This window comes from Thermobia domestica, chromosome 1, assembly GCF_964235325.1.
Source record: "Thermobia domestica chromosome 1, izTheDome1.hap1.1, whole genome shotgun sequence".
In the NCBI taxonomy this organism is placed as follows: domain Eukaryota; kingdom Metazoa; phylum Arthropoda; class Insecta; order Zygentoma; family Lepismatidae; genus Thermobia; species Thermobia domestica.
The window spans coordinates 130,317,976-130,336,811 of record NC_137454.1 but is presented as its reverse complement, the minus strand read 5'-3'; the positions used below and the strand labels follow the sequence as shown (position 1 = coordinate 130,336,811).

Below are 18,836 nucleotides of genomic sequence, written 5' to 3'. Positions count from 1 at the left end.
CGACTAATTGCTTCGTCTTATGTCACTTGTCATCAACCATTATAACTCTATGCATCCATCTTGTCTTGTTCTTTTCGACCTTGAGAAGACTTTGATAAAGTTTGGCATATAGAACTTATCTACAAGCTTATCAAACTACGACTTCGTATTGAGTATATACGGCATTTCCTTACCTGTCGTTTTGCCTATCTTGCTGAAAACGACCAGCTATCACACCCGTTTTTTGTTATCAGGAGTACCACAGGATTCAGATTTATCACCACTCCTCTATCTGCTTTTTGTCGCTGACTTTCCTGAATTATCTCCGGTATGTTTATTCCAATACGCCGATGATACTGCATTCCTTTCTCTTTGTCGCACAATGAGCCAAATCAATCTCACTCTTCAGGAAGCAATTAATCATTTCATGCACTAGTGCCAGACTTGGAAACTGACAATCAACGCGGCCAAGACACAAGAAATTGTTTTCATTCCACCCCGTAAACGCACTAGGGCCCATCGAAATCCTTCCAAGCTATTCTTGTGGTAGGAGCTGGTACCACACGTTCTCGGCGTGGGATCTGGCAATACTCCTAGCCACGTGCTGTCCACTACCTATAAAGTGCAGTCCAAGCATGACTCGCCCTTCTTTTTCGTCTTGGTTCAAGTCCGGCAGGCAGCAGCGGAGGAGGCGGCCCATAGAAGATCCTAGTTTGGAATGTGTTATTGCAAAGTAACAGTGCTGAACTTGTGTGTAAAAATGTAATCATTACCGATCGCTTCAATCATCTTCAACCTCTTCTCTTTGATCCATTCATTATCTTACACTCCATCCATACCGAGCACGCTATACTTATACATCTCTACACCCGCTCTTTACGCTATATTATTACACATTACCTCCTAAACATCCAGCTCTTGCGTGCATAGAGAATTTTTGTATTCATGCTCATCTCCCTCATATATTTCCATCTTATATTGCACAGTGATTTCCTCTGTTCCTAACAGGGCTCCCCACGTCTCCATCAGCCTAGAGTCACCCCTAGACAGAAGATAACAGCATTCGCCTACTTAACAGCTCCTAGTATTGTGACGTGTCTGCACCTCATTTTATCCCTTATACTCATAATACATACTTTTCTACCTTCCGAATAAGTCGATTTCTCGATTCTTTCATTTTCTTTTAACTTCGCTTCACTCGTTTTCGTCCTTTGCATCACCTTCCATTTATTTTCAATTTTGTCCGTATATATATCTCCTTGTATTCTGATTATAATAATATATAATTTATACTGTATTATATTATTTATATTGTATTTGTAGCATGTCTATGTTCCCAACTTCCTTCTACCACCGATGCCATAATGATTATGATCGCAAAGATGATAATGTCCATGTAATTTTGATTTAATAAATAAATAAATTTATACAATGTAAACTATATTATCTAATACTTTAGCCTCCCTTAGAACATCCATAAAGGATCCTCTCAACTATTCTTTCCTCTAACTTCCCATCCTTGAAAGAGGGTGTACTCTTGTAAGATGTAGCTAGCTCTCAAGCTAGCATTATATATATATAACAACGTACAGGCTAAAAATTACAGTATAAGTGTTTATGTGGTATATATGATTGTTCATAGCAAATGAAAGGTTTAGTTGAACGCTAACAAATCATTCAGTTGTCGAGTTCGAATAATCGAGCAGGGTATTACTAACACAAGGTTCATATTGAAAGAATGTCGTGGCGAAATAAGAACAATGTTCCTATTTCCGTATTCCTTCTTACGCGTCCTAGTTCTTTAATATTACCGCGGTGATATTTTGACGCCACTAAACACAAGCTCTGTATCAAACAGGTAACACCGGGCCTGTATTTACCGCAATACTGGACCCTTGATGCTGAAACACTGTATAACATTCTAAAGTGGTAGTTATGTTGGAAGGACTAGCCTATATAAAATTCAATTGTATTAACAGCATCATATTTTGCTGTGTATAGTTCTGTCAATATACGAGGGCTGATCAACAAAGACTGAGACTGATTATTGTACTGCAGTTTCCTTTGTTGCCGAATACCGGCACGTTTGATAGTTCAAAGAGTTGTGTTTCATGTATACTCTCACTAGGTGGCAGCATTGTCGTATCGGTAAGTTGGGAGTAATCCACTATGTTTTAAACACTGCTTCCATTTCGCCTCACAACGTGCTGTGTATATGCATACAGTGGAGGCTACACGAGAACAGTATGGAGCAATAAAGTTTTGTTTTCGCTTGAACTATACAGCTTCTGAAACATACGAAAAGCTCAATCAAGCTTGCGGTGAAAGTGCATTACTTCGAGCAACAGTGTTTCGGTTGTTCAAGGAATTCAAAGAAGGACGAGTTTCATGCGTTAAACAAGGTGGACCTGGTGTTTCGGCCTCTGTTGTGACAGAAAGAAATGTCAATACTGCTGCTGTGATTGTCCGTAAGGACCGAAGGATAACATAGCAGAGGTCATATATACACAGCAGAGGTAGTACGTCATAGCTTAATACTGGGAAACGATATTCACTTGTTATTATTAATAAAATATTGTTGCCCTATTTGAACTAACACGTTTCAGTAGACTTCAAAAATAGGATATATTCTAGCTAAGATGATTCCTCTTTAGAAAAGCTGTGTAATGGCTAAATAGTTGGTATTGTAACCCACCCAAGTTTCATAATAAAATGAAATTTTGTAAAGGAAAATTTTTGTGAGATGAAACTCCAGTTTACTGTTAAGTCGGTTCTTTCTCTTGGAGTTGGAAGCACTGCATAACCTTCGGTTGGATTACGCGAGTCGTCGATCGGGATGACGTCACGTTGCAGCCGAGGTTCTGGCTTTAAGACTGAAGCGCTTCGCAGTGTATAAAATGAGGTAAGAGTGTTAGGTCCTCTGAATGAAAGAATGGGTCATTAAGTTAATATTCTTTCCGTATTATCGTATAATTTTGTTAACTTCTTTTGAAAATCTATAACAGTTCCTGGCTATGGTTGTTATTTAGAAGACATTATTATTATTCAATATATTTTGGAAGCACTTATTTCTAAAAATATTGCGAAAGGAAAAGTAAGAAAGTAAAAATAGTTAATTGAATAGTTCATGTTACTGGTTTTGTGTAGGCAGAATTATGCCTTGAATTATGCTGTTGCTCGTAACTCATGTATTTTGACCCATATTTAAGGAATCTTTTCCTCCCACATTTTCATTCCAAAGAAAGCCACTTTGCAGTGACTTCGAGTTCCATACATTTTTAATGATATTATTGTATATGTTTCTAAATTCTATATTTGGATTTACGATTGGCTATAATATTTCAGAAAACTTTGTCACTTGGAAAAAAAAACTTTTTTGGAAAATTAATGTTGCTTGCTAACGGCGATTTCGATTAATGATATTATTGCTTGTTAAAATTGTTGAATGTTTCTATATTACTATTTATATAACACGTTTCGGATTTGTTATAATAAAATTTTCCATTTTGTTAGAAAACTTTTTACATTTTCAAGTAGTTATAGACATATTCCTGATTATCTTAATAGTGACATTTAGCATACAGTATAAGCCTTTTCCAGTATTGAACCTCACTCTTCACGTCGTCATTATTCTCAGCCGTGGGGGAGTGGAATTCTCCTTTCTCTCTCCTTTTAAAATTCTTATATTCTAAAGGGGGAAGTGGGGTGACGTCCGTTCTCGCAGGACTGTGGGTAGTGGGGGCTATTTAAAGATTATATGTGTATCGTTCATCCGTTACATATATAATTTTTAAATAAAAATAAATTTTATACACTGCCCTGGAAAGGCAAATTTATGCTGGCTTCGAGGTCCGGTTCGGGGAGGTCCAGCCAAAAGTGTTCCCCTTTATAAACTAAAATTTATGTGTATTTCTTTGGTCAAATTAACCTCTAAATTAAATAACATATTTTCATTATACTATGCCTTTCTTGTTGAGTTAATATAAAAGTTGTTTATGAATGTTAATGTAAAATACTTAATACAGTGTTGCCGGGGTCGGATACAAAATTTATGGTTTAGTAGGTCATTGTGTAATAAGCAGATAATTATTGATAAGGTTGTAAAAATAGTAGTAATTATTCTTTTGGTTTCTTTGAGCTTAATATTTTGTGGTGTGCTTGTAAGGATGGCACAATCAAAGGAGACGCATGTAAAGTATAGATTTTCGGATTCTTCAAGTTCTAGTGGGGATGAATTTCTTGGATATTCTTATGAATTTAGTAATCCTATGTTTGATCATTCAAGGCCTTCAGCCCATATTCAAGTGAATCCTCACGAGCCTTTGCTAAGTGGTCAAAGTAGACCATTTCGGGATCAAAATTATAACGTGAATCCACAAAGTAATGTGGGACACAGTTCACGGTTTGCGAATTCCTCGCCTAATTTAAGAGCAGGAGGGAGTCGGAGCTTGCAAAATAAATATAGAGATCGACCATTTAATATGGCAGCTTCGTTAAATTTAAATTTTGAGAAATTTGCTTCGGAAGGAATCTATAAATCTTTGTTGCATGATATTAATAGTCTACCTATAATAGATGGTACCAATACTGAGTCTACATTTCAGTTTTTATTAAAACTTGATAGTATTGTCAGAGGTAAGGGTTTGCCTTTAGATCTTGTGTTGGTAGCTTGTCTTTCTCGTACAAAAGGAGAAATGCAAGAAGTTATACAATCGTTTATTGGGGACGCTTCCCCTTGGCAAATAGTTTGTAGACATTTAGTGGTGCGATTTATTTCCACTATTGGTAGAACACAATTCATGCGATTATTTTTCTACGTTCCCATGCGGGAGGATCATTCATTATATGAGTTCGTAGATAATAAATTATCGATTATTCACGTACTTGATATGTCCTTTGATGAAGCCACCATTTGTAGTTTAATTACTAATATGGTAACGCCTTCTGCCCATCAATTTCTTGCTGAAAGAGGTATGCCTATCGATTTAAATCAATTGTATTTAGCTGCAGAACACTATGATGCTTTGCATAGGTATAGGAAAGATTATTATCGATTACGAAATCAAGGTAGTAGCGTACGGGACTTGGTACCACCCCGTAAATCATCTTCCTTTATCGGAGCGAAAAACACAAAACAGCAAGTAGTGTTGCAATCTCGTGAACCAATAAATTTGCATAAAAATTTAGTTTCTCCAGCTATGAAATCTTTACCATCTAATTATAAAAATTTTGATAAGGCAGGATTTTCTCATTACCATAATTTAGAATCTCAGTACTTAACTCAAAATAACTTAGACGTAAAACAAAATGGTAGTAAATTGGAAAATTTATTAGCGATTCCTGTTTACATTACGGGCATGCGTTTTAAGTGCTTAATTGATACTGGGAGTACGAACTCTTATTTGGCTCGACATCTTTATGATGAACTTAGAAAAAAATGTAAAATAAAGGCAGAAAAGGTGAACGTTCAGACTATCGGCTTAGGAAATATTAAAGTTACAGTGGATATGAGAGTAAGACTATATTTTAAAATTGGAAGACACCAATTTAGTGAAATTTTCTTCATCGTGGACTCTAATGAGTTTGATCTTCTGCTTGGAAATGACTTTCATACAAAATACAATTCCGTAATAGACATTGCTGGTAATTTATATAATATAAAAGCTCGGAAGTTAGTGGTTCCTATGATCCGAGCTGATGAACTTTTGTGTGCCCAGACTTCTCTCGCTTCTGCATATACTTCTAGGAATGGGGTGAGTGGAAAGCAGCCGCCATGCGACCTTGGTTGTCCGAAAGCTACACCTCAGCCTAGATCTTTTGGTAATTCTCATCAGATTTTGACTCCATCGACATCAGTAACCAGAGACAGCGGAGTTAATACCACGTTTGACCCAGGAGTGGAATTCGTTTTTGATCAGTCCATATTGCATCCACCGGAGACTAAACCGGAGGAATCTCAAGGTAATTATACGGTTCCTGATCAATTATTAATATGTGATTCTAATTTACAGGAATATGTTAATAACTTGTTAACTTCATATTCTGATGTTATTGGAAACAAAATTGGTAGAGTAAAAAATTTCACTTACAAAATAGAACTTGCCGATAAAACTCCCATTCGATTGCAACCTTATCAGCTTCCAACGCATAAGCAAAAGGAATTAGATTCTTTTATTGCCCAGCTTTTAAAAGACGATATTATAGAGGAAGTAGATTATTCTCCCTACACATCACCCTGCTTTCTAGTAACAAATTCAGACGGAAGCAGGCGGCTTGTAATTTCATACGGAGAGGTGAACAAAAAGGTTATGGTAAACAGCTATCCTTCTCCTAACATGGAGAATGTAATATCTAGTATTTCGGACAATAATATCTTTTCAAAACTTGATTGTAAATCCTGTTTTCATCAAATTCCTCTGTCTGAAGAGAGTAGAAATATTACTGCTTTTGTGACAAAAAACAAAATCTATCGATATAAATCGGTACCAATGGGATTAGTATTATCACCTTTTGTTTTAAGTAATTTGATGTCAAAAGTCTTTGAAGGGTTAATTGGTAAGAATTTAGAGATATATTTTGATGACATAATTTTATTTAGCAAAGATATTGAGAGTCATAAAGCTCTATTAGAGGAGGTATTATCTCGACTAAGAAATTGGGGAATTACTATTTCAGAAAAGAAGTCCTGTCTATTTCAAACTAGTATTAAATATTTAGGGTTTCGTTTTGAAAATGGCAACATGTCAATAGACCCTGAGAGAATTAAAGCTATCCAGGAGATACCAAAACCAAAGAATAGAAAAGGAGTGAACAGAATATGTTCATTTTTCTCGTTCTATTCTAAATTTATTTATGGGTATTCAGAGTTAATTGCTCCCCTTCAAGAATTAAGATCTGTAAAAAAGCCTTTTAAATGGACTAAAGTTCATGATGAAGCCCTACAAAAATTAAAGGATGCCTTTTGTAGTCAGGTCATTTTAAAAGTCCCAGATATGAATTCCAACTTCGTAATACATTGTGATAGCTCTTTGCGTCATTTTTCTGGGGTTCTCAGCCAATATGATTCGGAAGGGAATCTTAGACCTGTATCTATGTTTAGTCGGGCAATTCCACAATCTGATTGGAGTAAAAATATATACGAATTAGAACTTAAGGCTCTTTCTTTATCTTTGGAAAAATTCGAGTATTATTTGGCAAATCCCTTTGTAGTATATACTGATAGTAAGAGTTTAACTTGGTTACTTAATAACCATAAAAGACAAAGGAGATATGGAACTATGTTAGAGAAAATCTCGAGGTTTAAATTTCGTATAGTCCATGTAAGGTCAAAAATAAATAGTATAGCCGATTTCCTTTCAAGGGTTGGAAACCATCTAGAATTCTATACAAAAGACGATAATACAATGGAAGTCGTAAAAGATCATGATAAAACAGTAAATTTGTCTTTCATTAATTTTTGGCAAAATCCTGTGTTTAATGTGCCTCTTACAGATCACCAGAGGAAGGATCCTGAATTAAGAGAGATTATCAATAGGTTAGAGCGAAAGGAAGAAGTTCCTCCGTATGTATTAAGAAATAAGATCTTGTTAAAAAAGACAAAAGGTAAAGGGAATAATGGATTTAGAATTGTAATACTTAATTCTTTAATTCAGTCGATTATTGAATATTCTCATTGTCCAATAATTCATGGTGGGCATATGGGATATCGAAAAACCATTGCTAAGGTCGCTGAAAAGTATACCTGGCCTACTTTATATTCTGACATTAAGAATTTTATACAATCTTGTCATTTGTGCCAAACCTGTAAAGATTCCAATCGAAAACCTATGGGTCAATATTTTACAAAAAAGGTAATGCACCCAAATTATACCTGGTTTATTGATATTGCAGGGAAATTGCCTAGTAGTTCTGGATTTGAATATATTTTAATTGTCACTGACGCCTATAGTCGTTTTGTCTTTTTAGAACCTTTAAGACAACTAACTTCAAAAATCATCTGTAATAAGTTGCAGGAATTATTTCTTCGATACGGCTTTCCTGGTAAAGTCCTAAGTGATGGCGCTTCTTATTTCGTGAGTGATTACTTCTTGAAATTCTTGTATAGCTATGGCATACAGAGTGTAAAATTCTCCCCATATAACCCACAATCGAACAGAGCCGAACGTACGGTGAGATCGATTAAAAATTTAATTCGTATTTATGTTGATAAGTCTCAACAGAATTGGGCCCAATTACTATCAAAAATTGCTTTTACTATTAACATAAGTATGAATGAAACTACTGGGACCAGTCCATGTGAACTTTATATGGGACGGAAATTTTACCATCCATTAGATGTTAAATGGTTGATGGATTTAGATCTTTTAGACGACGACCAGGATAAAGAGCAAAAATTAGTCAATATAAATAATAACATTGAACGCGCTTGGAAACATAGTGCGAAGGTATATAGTCAAAAACATAATCCTGTTAATTTAAATATTGATGATTTAGTATTGGTTAAAAGGTTCATGAAAATTTCAGCAGAGAAACACTTCAATCCAAAAATCGCCCCTCAGTGGGAAGGCCCATATCGCCTTATTTCTAAACCTACACCAAATACAGTTTGGCTAGAAAATATTGAAAGACCATATGTTCATATAAAACGTCATGTTCGTTTTTGTAAGAAATATTTTCCACCAAGACAAGTTAATCAACCTAACCCATAAGGTAACACAGAAAAAAAATGATGATTTGATTTGAGAATTGAGGTTAACTAAATTATTAATATTTCATTTATATATATATTTTAGGATGTTTGTTCGAACAAATTTTGTGTTTTGTATATTTTTTTTATTCCTGCAGGAATGCCTCGTCCGAGAAAGTGAGAGGTCAACCCTTTTCATTTTGTAAATACCTCATCATCATCCTTTGTGTATGTTGTGTAAGGAATTGGAAAATTACTGTAGAAGTTTGTAAAGAAGGCGTTAGCATTTGAATATTTATGGAAGATTTGGTAATGTATTGAAAAAAATTTTATTATTCAACTTGGGATTTGTTATTGTTAGGAATTTTTTTGACCGACCCTCGGATATTATGTAACCCACCCAAGTTTCATAATAAAATGAAATTTTGTAAAGGAAAATTTTTGTGAGATGAAACTCCAGTTTACTGTTAAGTCGGTTCTTTCTCTTGGAGTTGGAAGCACTGCATAACCTTCGGTTGGATTACGCGAGTCGTCGATCGGGATGACGTCACGTTGCAGCCGAGGTTCTGGCTTTAAGACTGAAGCGCTTCGCAGTGTATAAAATGAGGTAAGAGTGTTAGGTCCTCTGAATGAAAGAATGGGTCATTAAATTAATATTCTTTCCGTATTATCGTATAATTTTGTTAACTTCTTTTGAAAATCTATAACAGTTCCTGGCTATGGTTGTTATTTAGAAGACATTATTATTATTCAATATATTTTGGAAGCACTTATTTCTAAAAATATTGCGAAAGGAAAAGTAAGAAAGTAAAAATAGTTAATTGAATAGTTCATGTTACTGGTTTTGTGTAGGCAGAATTATGCCTTGAGTTAAAACATGTTGATTCTTGTTTTCCTTGATAAAACTAAAGTAAAGTCGCTAGTCAGGAAGTTTAATATATTGAAATTACGGAAAATATTAAGGCTAGTGGAGACTTCAAATGAATGTTTTATGTCTTTGGTCCCCTTTGAAAAGGAAAGAAAAAAAGAGGAATCTATAGAGTTACAGATGAGCTGTTGCTCGTAACTCATGTATTTTGACCCATATTTAAGGAATCTTTTCCTCCCACATTTTCATTCCAAAGAAAGCCACTTTGCAGTGACTTCGAGTTCCATACATTTTTAATGATATTATTGTATATGTTTCTAAATTCTATATTTGGATTTACGATTGGCTATAATATTTCAGAAAACTTTGTCACTTGGAAAAAAAAACTTTTTTGGAAAATTAATGTTGCTTGCTAACGGCGATTTCGATTAATGATATTATTGCTTGTTAAAATTGTTGAATGTTTCTATATTACTATTTATATAACACGTTTCGGATTTGTTATAATAAAATTTTCCATTTTGTTAGAAAACTTTTTACATTTTCAAGTAGTTATAGACATATTCCTGATTATCTTAATAGTGACATTTAGCATACAGTATAAGCCTTTTCCAGTATTGAACCTCACTCTTCACGTCGTCATTATTCTCAGCCTTGGGGGAGTGGAATTCTCCTTTCTCTCTCCTTTTAAAATTCTTATATTCTAAAGGGGGAAGTGGGGTGACGTCCGTTCTCGCAGGACTGTGGGTAGTGGGGGCTATTTAAAGATTATATGTGTATCGTTCATCCGTTACAGTATACACACATCCGGGAAGGGAAACGCGGATTCGATTTTTGTCTCAAGTGCTTTGGCAAGTGGTCGAAGTGAGACGGTATGCGGTGGTATTAGGGTGACCAACCGTCCCGTAAAAACGGGATTGTCCCGTTTTTTCACTACCATTCCCGGTGTCCCGAAAAAATTTCCCGGGACGCCAAAATGTCCCGTATTTATGTACATTGGGTACAGAAAAACTTTCCAATCTAAAATTTCCTAATTTATATTATTTTCTAAGTTATGTGATTATATTGAAATATGTCTAAGTACTGAGCAACGTCGTTACGACGTTTACGATATTTGATGTGGTGGCTGCACTGTTTTCCCTCCTAGGCCTCTTACTCCGCAGACGACAGTGCAAGGGGCTGAAAGTCTTATGAAAAACAAACTGTTTTTACTCTGTGTTTCGGGCGGTGGAAGACTGAGGCAGAGGTTCTGTCATCAGTACAGTACCTCAGTGTTTCCGTGATCTGACTAACATGTAACATACTGTCATTTACGAAAAGGGAACAAAAGCATAGAACTATAAAAGTGAAAGTAAAAAGGAAACTAGCTGTAAGTAAAATAATGTTTAAAAGTAAGAAAAAGCAAATAAAGGAAGTTGGAATCTGATGCTGAGAGTAGTTCGTCATAAATTCTGCCGGTGACAGATTTTGTTGATTGACAGATATTGATGAATGTTTCATATATTTTTAGTAATGTTTTCATTTTTTGTTAGTTGCTGATACGCGTAGTTACTTGTTATTTAATTAATTCCACAACCTTTTCAATAGGTTTTAAAATGAAAAAGTGTAAATTTGCCCTTTTGTGTGAGAGAGACAGAAAAAGAGAAGAGAACGGAGAGGCAAAAATATATATTTAGGGGAGCAACCTATCCAAAAATAAAAGTTGTCCCGTTTTTTCTAGTTGACTATTTGGTCACCCTAGGTGGTATGCCATACCGTGTCTGTTTTCTCAATGATGAAGGCATATCACCTCTGTTTTTTCAATGATTAAAACATACCGTCATTGGAAAGTAGAAACTAAATACCTTCAATAAATCCATTTTTATACACGGTATAATTGATGAATAGCTTTGCACGTAAAATCATTAAATTTCTTATGTAGAAATAATCTATAACTTGACAACACCGACATTTTTATCTTCCTTCTACCTTTCGTTTTTAAAATGAGGTATCTTCAAAGAAGTTCATCTAGTTTATATTTTGATGTGTCATATTGAAGTGGTTCTTTGTATGTGTGTGTGTGTGTGTGTGTGTGTGTGTGTCTTCTTGGCTAAGTGCATGTAAATGCTGTCGTTTGAGTGGGCGGATATCGGTGTTGTCTGCTGTAGGAGACGGACCTTCGGGGGGTTTCGAATACCCCACAGTCGAGTATTGTTAATATCCTCATTCGGTTTTTGAGCAGTATAATTCTCTATAATACAACATAAGGGGATATTTGTTACTTTTTTTCAGAAAGTTGTTGGCAGAGGATCAAAATCTCTGCATTCCGCCCCCGTTACTACATAGAAGCTCTCAATGGTTTTCAGTCATTATGTAAATAGAAATGCAAACTTTTAGGCAACATACTCTCACTGCACTTCAACATTTAGATAGCCGGTATGTCGAGTCAAAATCGTAATAAAACGGTTTTCTTACCATACCGCCTCTGCTTTTTATCCACTTCGAACTGCTTCGGATCTCATTAAGTTCTTGATCACGTCTAGTGATGAGCAAATACAAGACCAAGACCAAGACCAGGGTGGTCTTGGTTTTACACTGGAATCATTGGTCTTAGTCTTGAACACCCGCCCGCTTTTAGTCTTGGTCTTGGTCTTGCTTGCAAGAGTCTTGCAAGTCTTGCTTTTAAGAAATCGTATGCTTTTCATAGGTAAATTTTACTCTGGATATAAGGGATAATAAATTCCACAACGCGCCAAGAGTAATGGAAATACAATGTATATTTCTAAATGTAATATAATTTACCTTCGTGTATGATGATTGTACAACATAAGCGATAATTTTAATTTTTTTATGGGTGCTCACACTTCACTACGCGGTACGTATAAGATAAATCTCAATGTTTCGTAATCTTTTCATATTTTCTAACAGATCCAATACTCCACTGGAGCCCAAACTGGGGAGGCTACCAGTGAGACGCACGAAAGAAAATCAAGACGGCACAGATTACTGAAATACCATGAATTGCAAATTATTTTCACACTCTAAAGGCGTCAGAGTTTTTTTTTTTTCAACCTCGATTAACCAATCTTTGTATTGAACAAACTTCCAATTAAATATTGAGATTTTGTTTTACTGATTCAAATATGTACTCTATGGGGCAGAAACATGGACATTACGCAAAACTGAAGAAAAAATAAAGGCTTTCGAAACATGGGCATGGAGATAAAGAAGGGAATTAGCTGGGTTGAACGAGAAACGAATGAGATGTTAGAAATAGTAGCAGTAGGGAAGATTTTAGATGTACTTAAGAGGAGGAAGAGGAACTGATTTTGACAATGGCAGATGAGGAACTGTATTATGAGGGACGTGCTAGAGGATATGGTGGAAGGTAAGACAAGGGAGGGGCGAAGGAGACTGTAGTTGAAGGAAGATATTAAAACAGAAAATTGTTACGTCAAGACGAAGAGACCGTAAGACCTAAGGACCACCGTACAACAAAGCTTCTCAGTTGCAGCAAGTGGCCTACCAAATAATGGAAGAATAGCTATGACGATGATGATATGTTTAGGAACTATTCTTCGTATGATTTCCCAAAATCCAATCAGGAGCCGTCGTAAATGAATCAAATGATGACAAAAGTAAATCAGACACTGAAGTTGTTACACCTTGTAACACTTCATAGAATTATGCTCTCGATCGTATCGGGAACAACCGATTTAGAAAACGACATACTGTAACTATATGCTACAAGGACAGATCGACTTACACTGATCGCATAAACCTACTGTGTACACATTCACTTCAGCAGCATTTTTACTGAAGCCAAGAAATTTAAGTGAAAGATGTAATGATTTTTCCCCTCCCTTTTTATATTCTACATAAAAAATTCAAGTAGTACCGCTACTTGTATATACAAGACACTTGCGCAAGAGTCTTTGTCTTGTTGGCATGGTCTTGGTCTTGGTTTTGCATCCCTTGGTCTTTGTCAAGGTCTTGCGTTGGGACTTCTGGTATTGGTTTTGGTCTTGCATGCAAGACTTGCACAAACTGCAAGACCAAGACTTTTGTGTTCATCACTAATCACGTCTTATATAGACTTAGTGTTCAAAATGGATTTAAAACATGAACCTGATTAATTAATCAATTCTTTAAATAAAAATACTCTTTAAGTTTGTGGCGATCCAGCATACAAAATAGTCAATCAGATAGGACACGCTAAACTGAATAATGAAAGGTTAGCGTATCTGTTCTCAAAGCTATCAAATCCTTATACATCTGGGTCAATAGTAGAGCCCTGATTAATATGTAATATGAGGAGAGATCGAACTACCCCAGACTGCTTTCCTTGCCAAACGTTTTAGAGATATTTAAATTGAAATGTGCAGTAGCAGCTTGGCTTACACCTGAAAGCTGAGATATTCTTAATATTGATAATGTATAGAGATCGAATGAGTAAGAATAGAAGTCAATGTGACTTTCAGAAAGAAAATAAACAGTCCATGACCGAGTTTATTTAAGAGAGAGAGAGAGAGAGAGAGAGAGGTAACGAAAATATGAGATGAACTTCCCGTTGGCATTGTTTCAAATATCTGTGTTAGCAACTTAATGTCTCTTTAGCCTTTTCATAGAGTTTATCTTTGCTTACAAACAAACGTATAATAATAAGCTCCCAAAACTGGGACACTGACCCATCACTTTTGAGTCTAAATCAAATTGTTTAATTCAAGGAACAAACTCAAATATCATGACTCGGCATCTGTATACGACATGATGTTCATTTTGCATTCAAATAATTTATACATATTTTTTCCTTTGTTTGATTAGAGTTTAATAACCTTTTTCAGAACAAAGGCTGTATGAGATGAATGTTCAGCTTAATACAGAAATCAGAACTAATTTATGAATTATCATCTTGAAGCGATGTTGTGAAATCAGAAAAATGAAATGAAATCTTTCAGTTTAACGTCCCACGATTATTCCCCTAAGGCTAAGGGAGATGGTTGTGAAATTACAGATGCAAAGGATCGGAAAATACAAAGGCTTTTTGGGAGAGAAGAAGCGTAGTTTTTTCCCCGCGGCTTCTTTGCCTGAAAAATTTTGGGCATTTCTGAAAATTTCGATTTTAATGAAATGATAACACTACGTTTTACCTTTTTTCCGTTATAACAAGAAATAACATCTAATTACTATATTCTGATTAAGGAAAAAAACACGAAAAGTTCAATAATCAAAGAAAAATCAGTTACTTGATAGGACAGTAAAAAAGCAAATTAGTGGACGCAATGGGTTTTCTAGATCCAGCAAATTGCTTGTGGAACATTAAAGAGTAATTTACAATGACAAAAATGTTTTACAAAGTATTTTAACAGTATTAGCAGTAACTGTTCTTAATATACAATAGTTAGATTTCGTGGAACATCATTATCGTTTATATTGGATCTGGGTTGGATTTGAGTTTACTGTCCCCTTCAGCAACGAGACTATATGAAATATGGACCTACAGTTTAACGTAAGATCCGAGCCAAATGAACTCCTGTAAAATTAACTGAATTGAGCTGAAAATTAAATCTAGATTTCGAAAGATTAACTATTAAGTTTATGCGTTCTGTACCTTTCTAAATTAATAAATCCTGGAATTGGTTTCAAGGCTGTTTCTGAGTGAATACTTTCTTCAATATAATATTAAAAATTATAGAAAGATTTTCGAGACTTTCGAGTTGAGTCGAGATTTTTACGAGCAGTCTCGGCTCGAGTCGAGAAATACATGTCTTGATTCGTTTCGAATTTTACAAAGTGTGTCTCGACTCAAATCTCAACTTGAATTTGAGTCGAGTCAAGTCGAGATTCGAGACATGTCTCGACTAGTTCGCATCCCTAAGCTCGGACCCATTATTAAAACGAATGTGCATCTATTTTTCAATTAGCATCCTTTCTGAAAATGGGTACTAAACTCCAAACAACACGTTCTCTGTGCTGGTCTAGTGGCTAGTGCGTGCACCCTTGGTATTATTGTAAGCCTGTGAACATCTGACATCAGTTACATGGGTAACCGTTCTGCCATCTTCTGTTCTTACGTGTAGGGATGCGCACGAGACAAGATTTGTGGCTGTCTCGTCTCGAAAATGTGCTGTAAAAGTGTTGTCTCGACTCGAAAAATGTATATTTTTCTATTGGAAGAGCCGTCTCTCGACTCGAATTTTGTCAGGAAAACCCTGTCTCGACTCGTCTCGTGCGCATCCCTACTTACGTTCTAAGACATAAGAATAACATGCATGCCTAAAGGAAATAGATGAAAGCACAGCTATCCTTGTAACTCAACCTGACCACCGGACTTCCAAGTTTGTCCTGTATCACCTTAGATGTTGAACACACGGCTGGTCTATGATAAGTACAGTCTGTCGTTCTGAGTGTTAGATGTAAAGGGCATAGGGGGTAGATATATGTATAAATATTTTTCTATATCTGGTAAACTGTGGGAATGATGGGCAGAAAAATTTAATGCAGAAAGTCTAAAGTAAGAACTATTAATATTATATGAAAGAAAGATGAAAATTGGTCTAAAAAGGAAGGAAAAATTTTATCAAGCTGAATAAGTAGGATTAAACATATCTAGTGGAAGCAGGGTACTAGAAGTCTATAAGAGGAAAATTCACAGACTTTCCCATTACAAATAACCTTCTAATGTAAACAAAAACTTAGGATGTTCCAATAGATTGGTCGGAATTTTGCAGTAAACTTGTGATATTTAATTTAATTTAACCAAAACATTTTGATTTGTTAAAATCTCTATTGTAAAATTACGTTTTCAGCACCTACCTGTATTCAGTAGCGTATATATGAAATGAAATGAAATCTTTCAGTTTAACGTCCCACGTTTGTCCTTTATGCTAAGAAAAAGGAGGATCAAGGCAAGTGAATAATAAGGAAGAACTGATGGAATGGAAATATAGGAGAGAAACAGAAGCACCCGAGAAAACCCACGGATCCACCACAAACTTACTTGACCGGAGATCGAACTAGAAACCCTACGCTAGCTATATAAATTCATGGCTTATAATTTAATCAGTTAACTCTAGACGTACTAAACCTTAGCTTTTAATTGAATGTATATGACCAAAAAATATTTATTTCACTATATTTTCAGCAGTGAACTAAAACGATCGTTTCGTTAAATTTGAATATTGGCTTCTCGGTTTATCTGTTCGAAGAAGGAAGAAGAAGAAAACTTGAAATTGAGTGTATCTGTGTGTAGAAAGACTGAAAATTACTCGGTATTTTCTCATACTTACAAAATATAGATACAGACATAACATAGCAATCATATAATAATTTTCCATCCCACTCAAGGTCTTTCCCAAAGAAAAAACGCAATACAATTGACAACATTTGTTTGATAACCCTTGTTCACTTTTTCTCCTCCCAAAATATATTTTGCAAGAAGGCAGATGATAAGAATTCTGATTTTCTTTCTTTGCTTGGTACATGTTTTTCCATTTCCAGCAGAGAAAACCTAATTTCTCAAGCTAGTGTAGCGCCTATACATGTATGATACTTTTACTTCTATGGCAATTAGTCATTGTTATTGTATATGGAACATATATACAAGCAATTAGTTACAACTATACGTATGTATTTTATGTGGTATTGTTGTGAGAAAAGAAAACACGTTTTCCCATTGCATCATAACGTGTCTACTTAGTAAGAACCATAGGTGTTACAAACAGGAGAAGAATCTCTATACTGAACGTCGTCCATTTCCAATAAACACTAAAAGTGAAATTTGTAAATCCGAACAAAGTAACCAATGTAGGATTCTTTGTGAATTAATGAGGATTTTTTAAAAAAATAATCGTTCATAAAGTACTGAGAGGAATAAAACTAAAACTTACAGTATGACTTAAGAAACAAGAAGGTCGGACGCCGCGTTTCTAATTGTATTCTTCTTCTTTTTCAGGTTTTTCCCCTCAAGTGGAGTTGCTTTAATGACAGTTTGCAAATAATGATCTATTAAATGTTATTTCGGCTGTAAGTCCTTTTCCTCTCTGGTCTTCCTCCAATAGACCCGTTGTCTTCTTTTAGGTAGAGTGCTTATCTCTGATACGTAGAGTCTCTGGTACTATATACACAGTCAAGTAAGTTTATGGTGGGCATCGTGGCCTTGGGTTTTCTCGGGTACTTCCGTTTCCTCCCACATTTTCAACTCAACCCATATTCCTTCAGTCTCAATTCAATCAGCACTTTTAATTAGACTTATGCAATCTCTACATTAGACAAGTAGCAACCATCTTGAGACACGTTTTTGATTCCAGGGATACTTCAGTCACCATTATATAAAAAAGGTTGAGAACTTTTTACTATTTAATGAGTCAATTCATTAAAATATTTACATATTCGGAATTAAGCAATAAACGTATAAAACTATAAAAGTGATTTCTCCTCAGTCTATTAAAGATTCTACTTTTAAAATGGTATAGGATGTATTATGGTTCAGTGGAAAGAACGCTGACATCTTGTGTGAATAGTCATTTGATCAATCCTAGGCCATCTATTTGTGGTGTCAATGAGTTCTTTTGTTTTTCCCGACATTCTTATTCACCAATTCTTTCAAAATAATTAACTTTCATTCTCCTATAGCCTAAAGTCCATAATCGTGATACATGAAATTTAAAGATTTCATTTCGTTCAGAGTTGCCTGCGAGACTATATTTAAGAGGATTTTTTTTTTCTCGAAAAGATATCGTAAAAGATCTCGTCTCGAAAAATGTATCAGTTTCTATTGGAAGAGCTTTGTCTTATCCTTGTCTCGTCACGACAATTCTCTTTAGTCTCCTGGGCAGCTCTAAATGCATTTCATTTTTAAAAATAATACACTGACGAGCCAAAACATTACGAAAAACCACTACTTATTGAACGAAGATTTTGGGCTGACGTAAAAGTCACGAGGCACAACTGAGCCGTTCACCAGACGGTGACAAGGGTCTCCTTAGCTCAGGCAGTGTGAGGCTTATGCGTAGAATGGGGAAAGCCGGAATTTGATTGGAGCCAGAGAGTTGGCAACGAGCATCTCAGAAAAGCGTGACTTGTTGGGAGTTCGGATGCCGCTGTATTAATGTCTTTCAAAAGATGTCGGATGTTTTGCATTGCCGAGATTAGTACAGCAAGATAAGGTGAAAATTGTGGCACAATAAAAACTGACTTAAACAATAGACAAAGCACGTGTCTATCTGATCACACAGTTCACCGTACATTATAAAGTATGGGCCTCCACAGCCGGGATCCCACACGTAACTAATATTAATAGACTGGTCTGTTAAGGATAGGATC

At 35.4% G+C, this 18,836-nt stretch overlaps 1 protein-coding gene across 1 annotated transcript; it reads left to right on the top strand.

The window, feature by feature from the left end:
* Nucleotides 1-4,456: 4,456 nt before the first annotated feature.
* LOC145689271 (uncharacterized) lies at nucleotides 4,457-10,120 on the top strand. The gene is made up of 2 exons (XM_081763412.1): nucleotides 4,457-5,940; nucleotides 8,824-10,120. Exons 1-2 carry the CDS (start codon nucleotides 4,461-4,463, stop codon nucleotides 8,844-8,846), a joined length of 1,503 nt encoding a protein of 500 aa, XP_081619538.1. The 5' UTR covers nucleotides 4,457-4,460; the 3' UTR covers nucleotides 8,847-10,120.
* Nucleotides 10,121-18,836: the final 8,716 nt, after the last annotated feature.

Excerpts from the sequence above, each read along its gene's own strand:
- LOC145689271 (XM_081763412.1), top strand. The coding sequence starts at position 4,461 with ATGGCAGCTTCGTTAAATTTAAATTTTGAGAAATTTGCTTCGGAAGGA. Across the intron at positions 5,941-8,823 it reads TAAACCGGAGGAATCTCAAG|GAATGCCTCGTCCGAGAAAG; the intron begins GTAATTATACGG and ends TTATTCCTGCAG.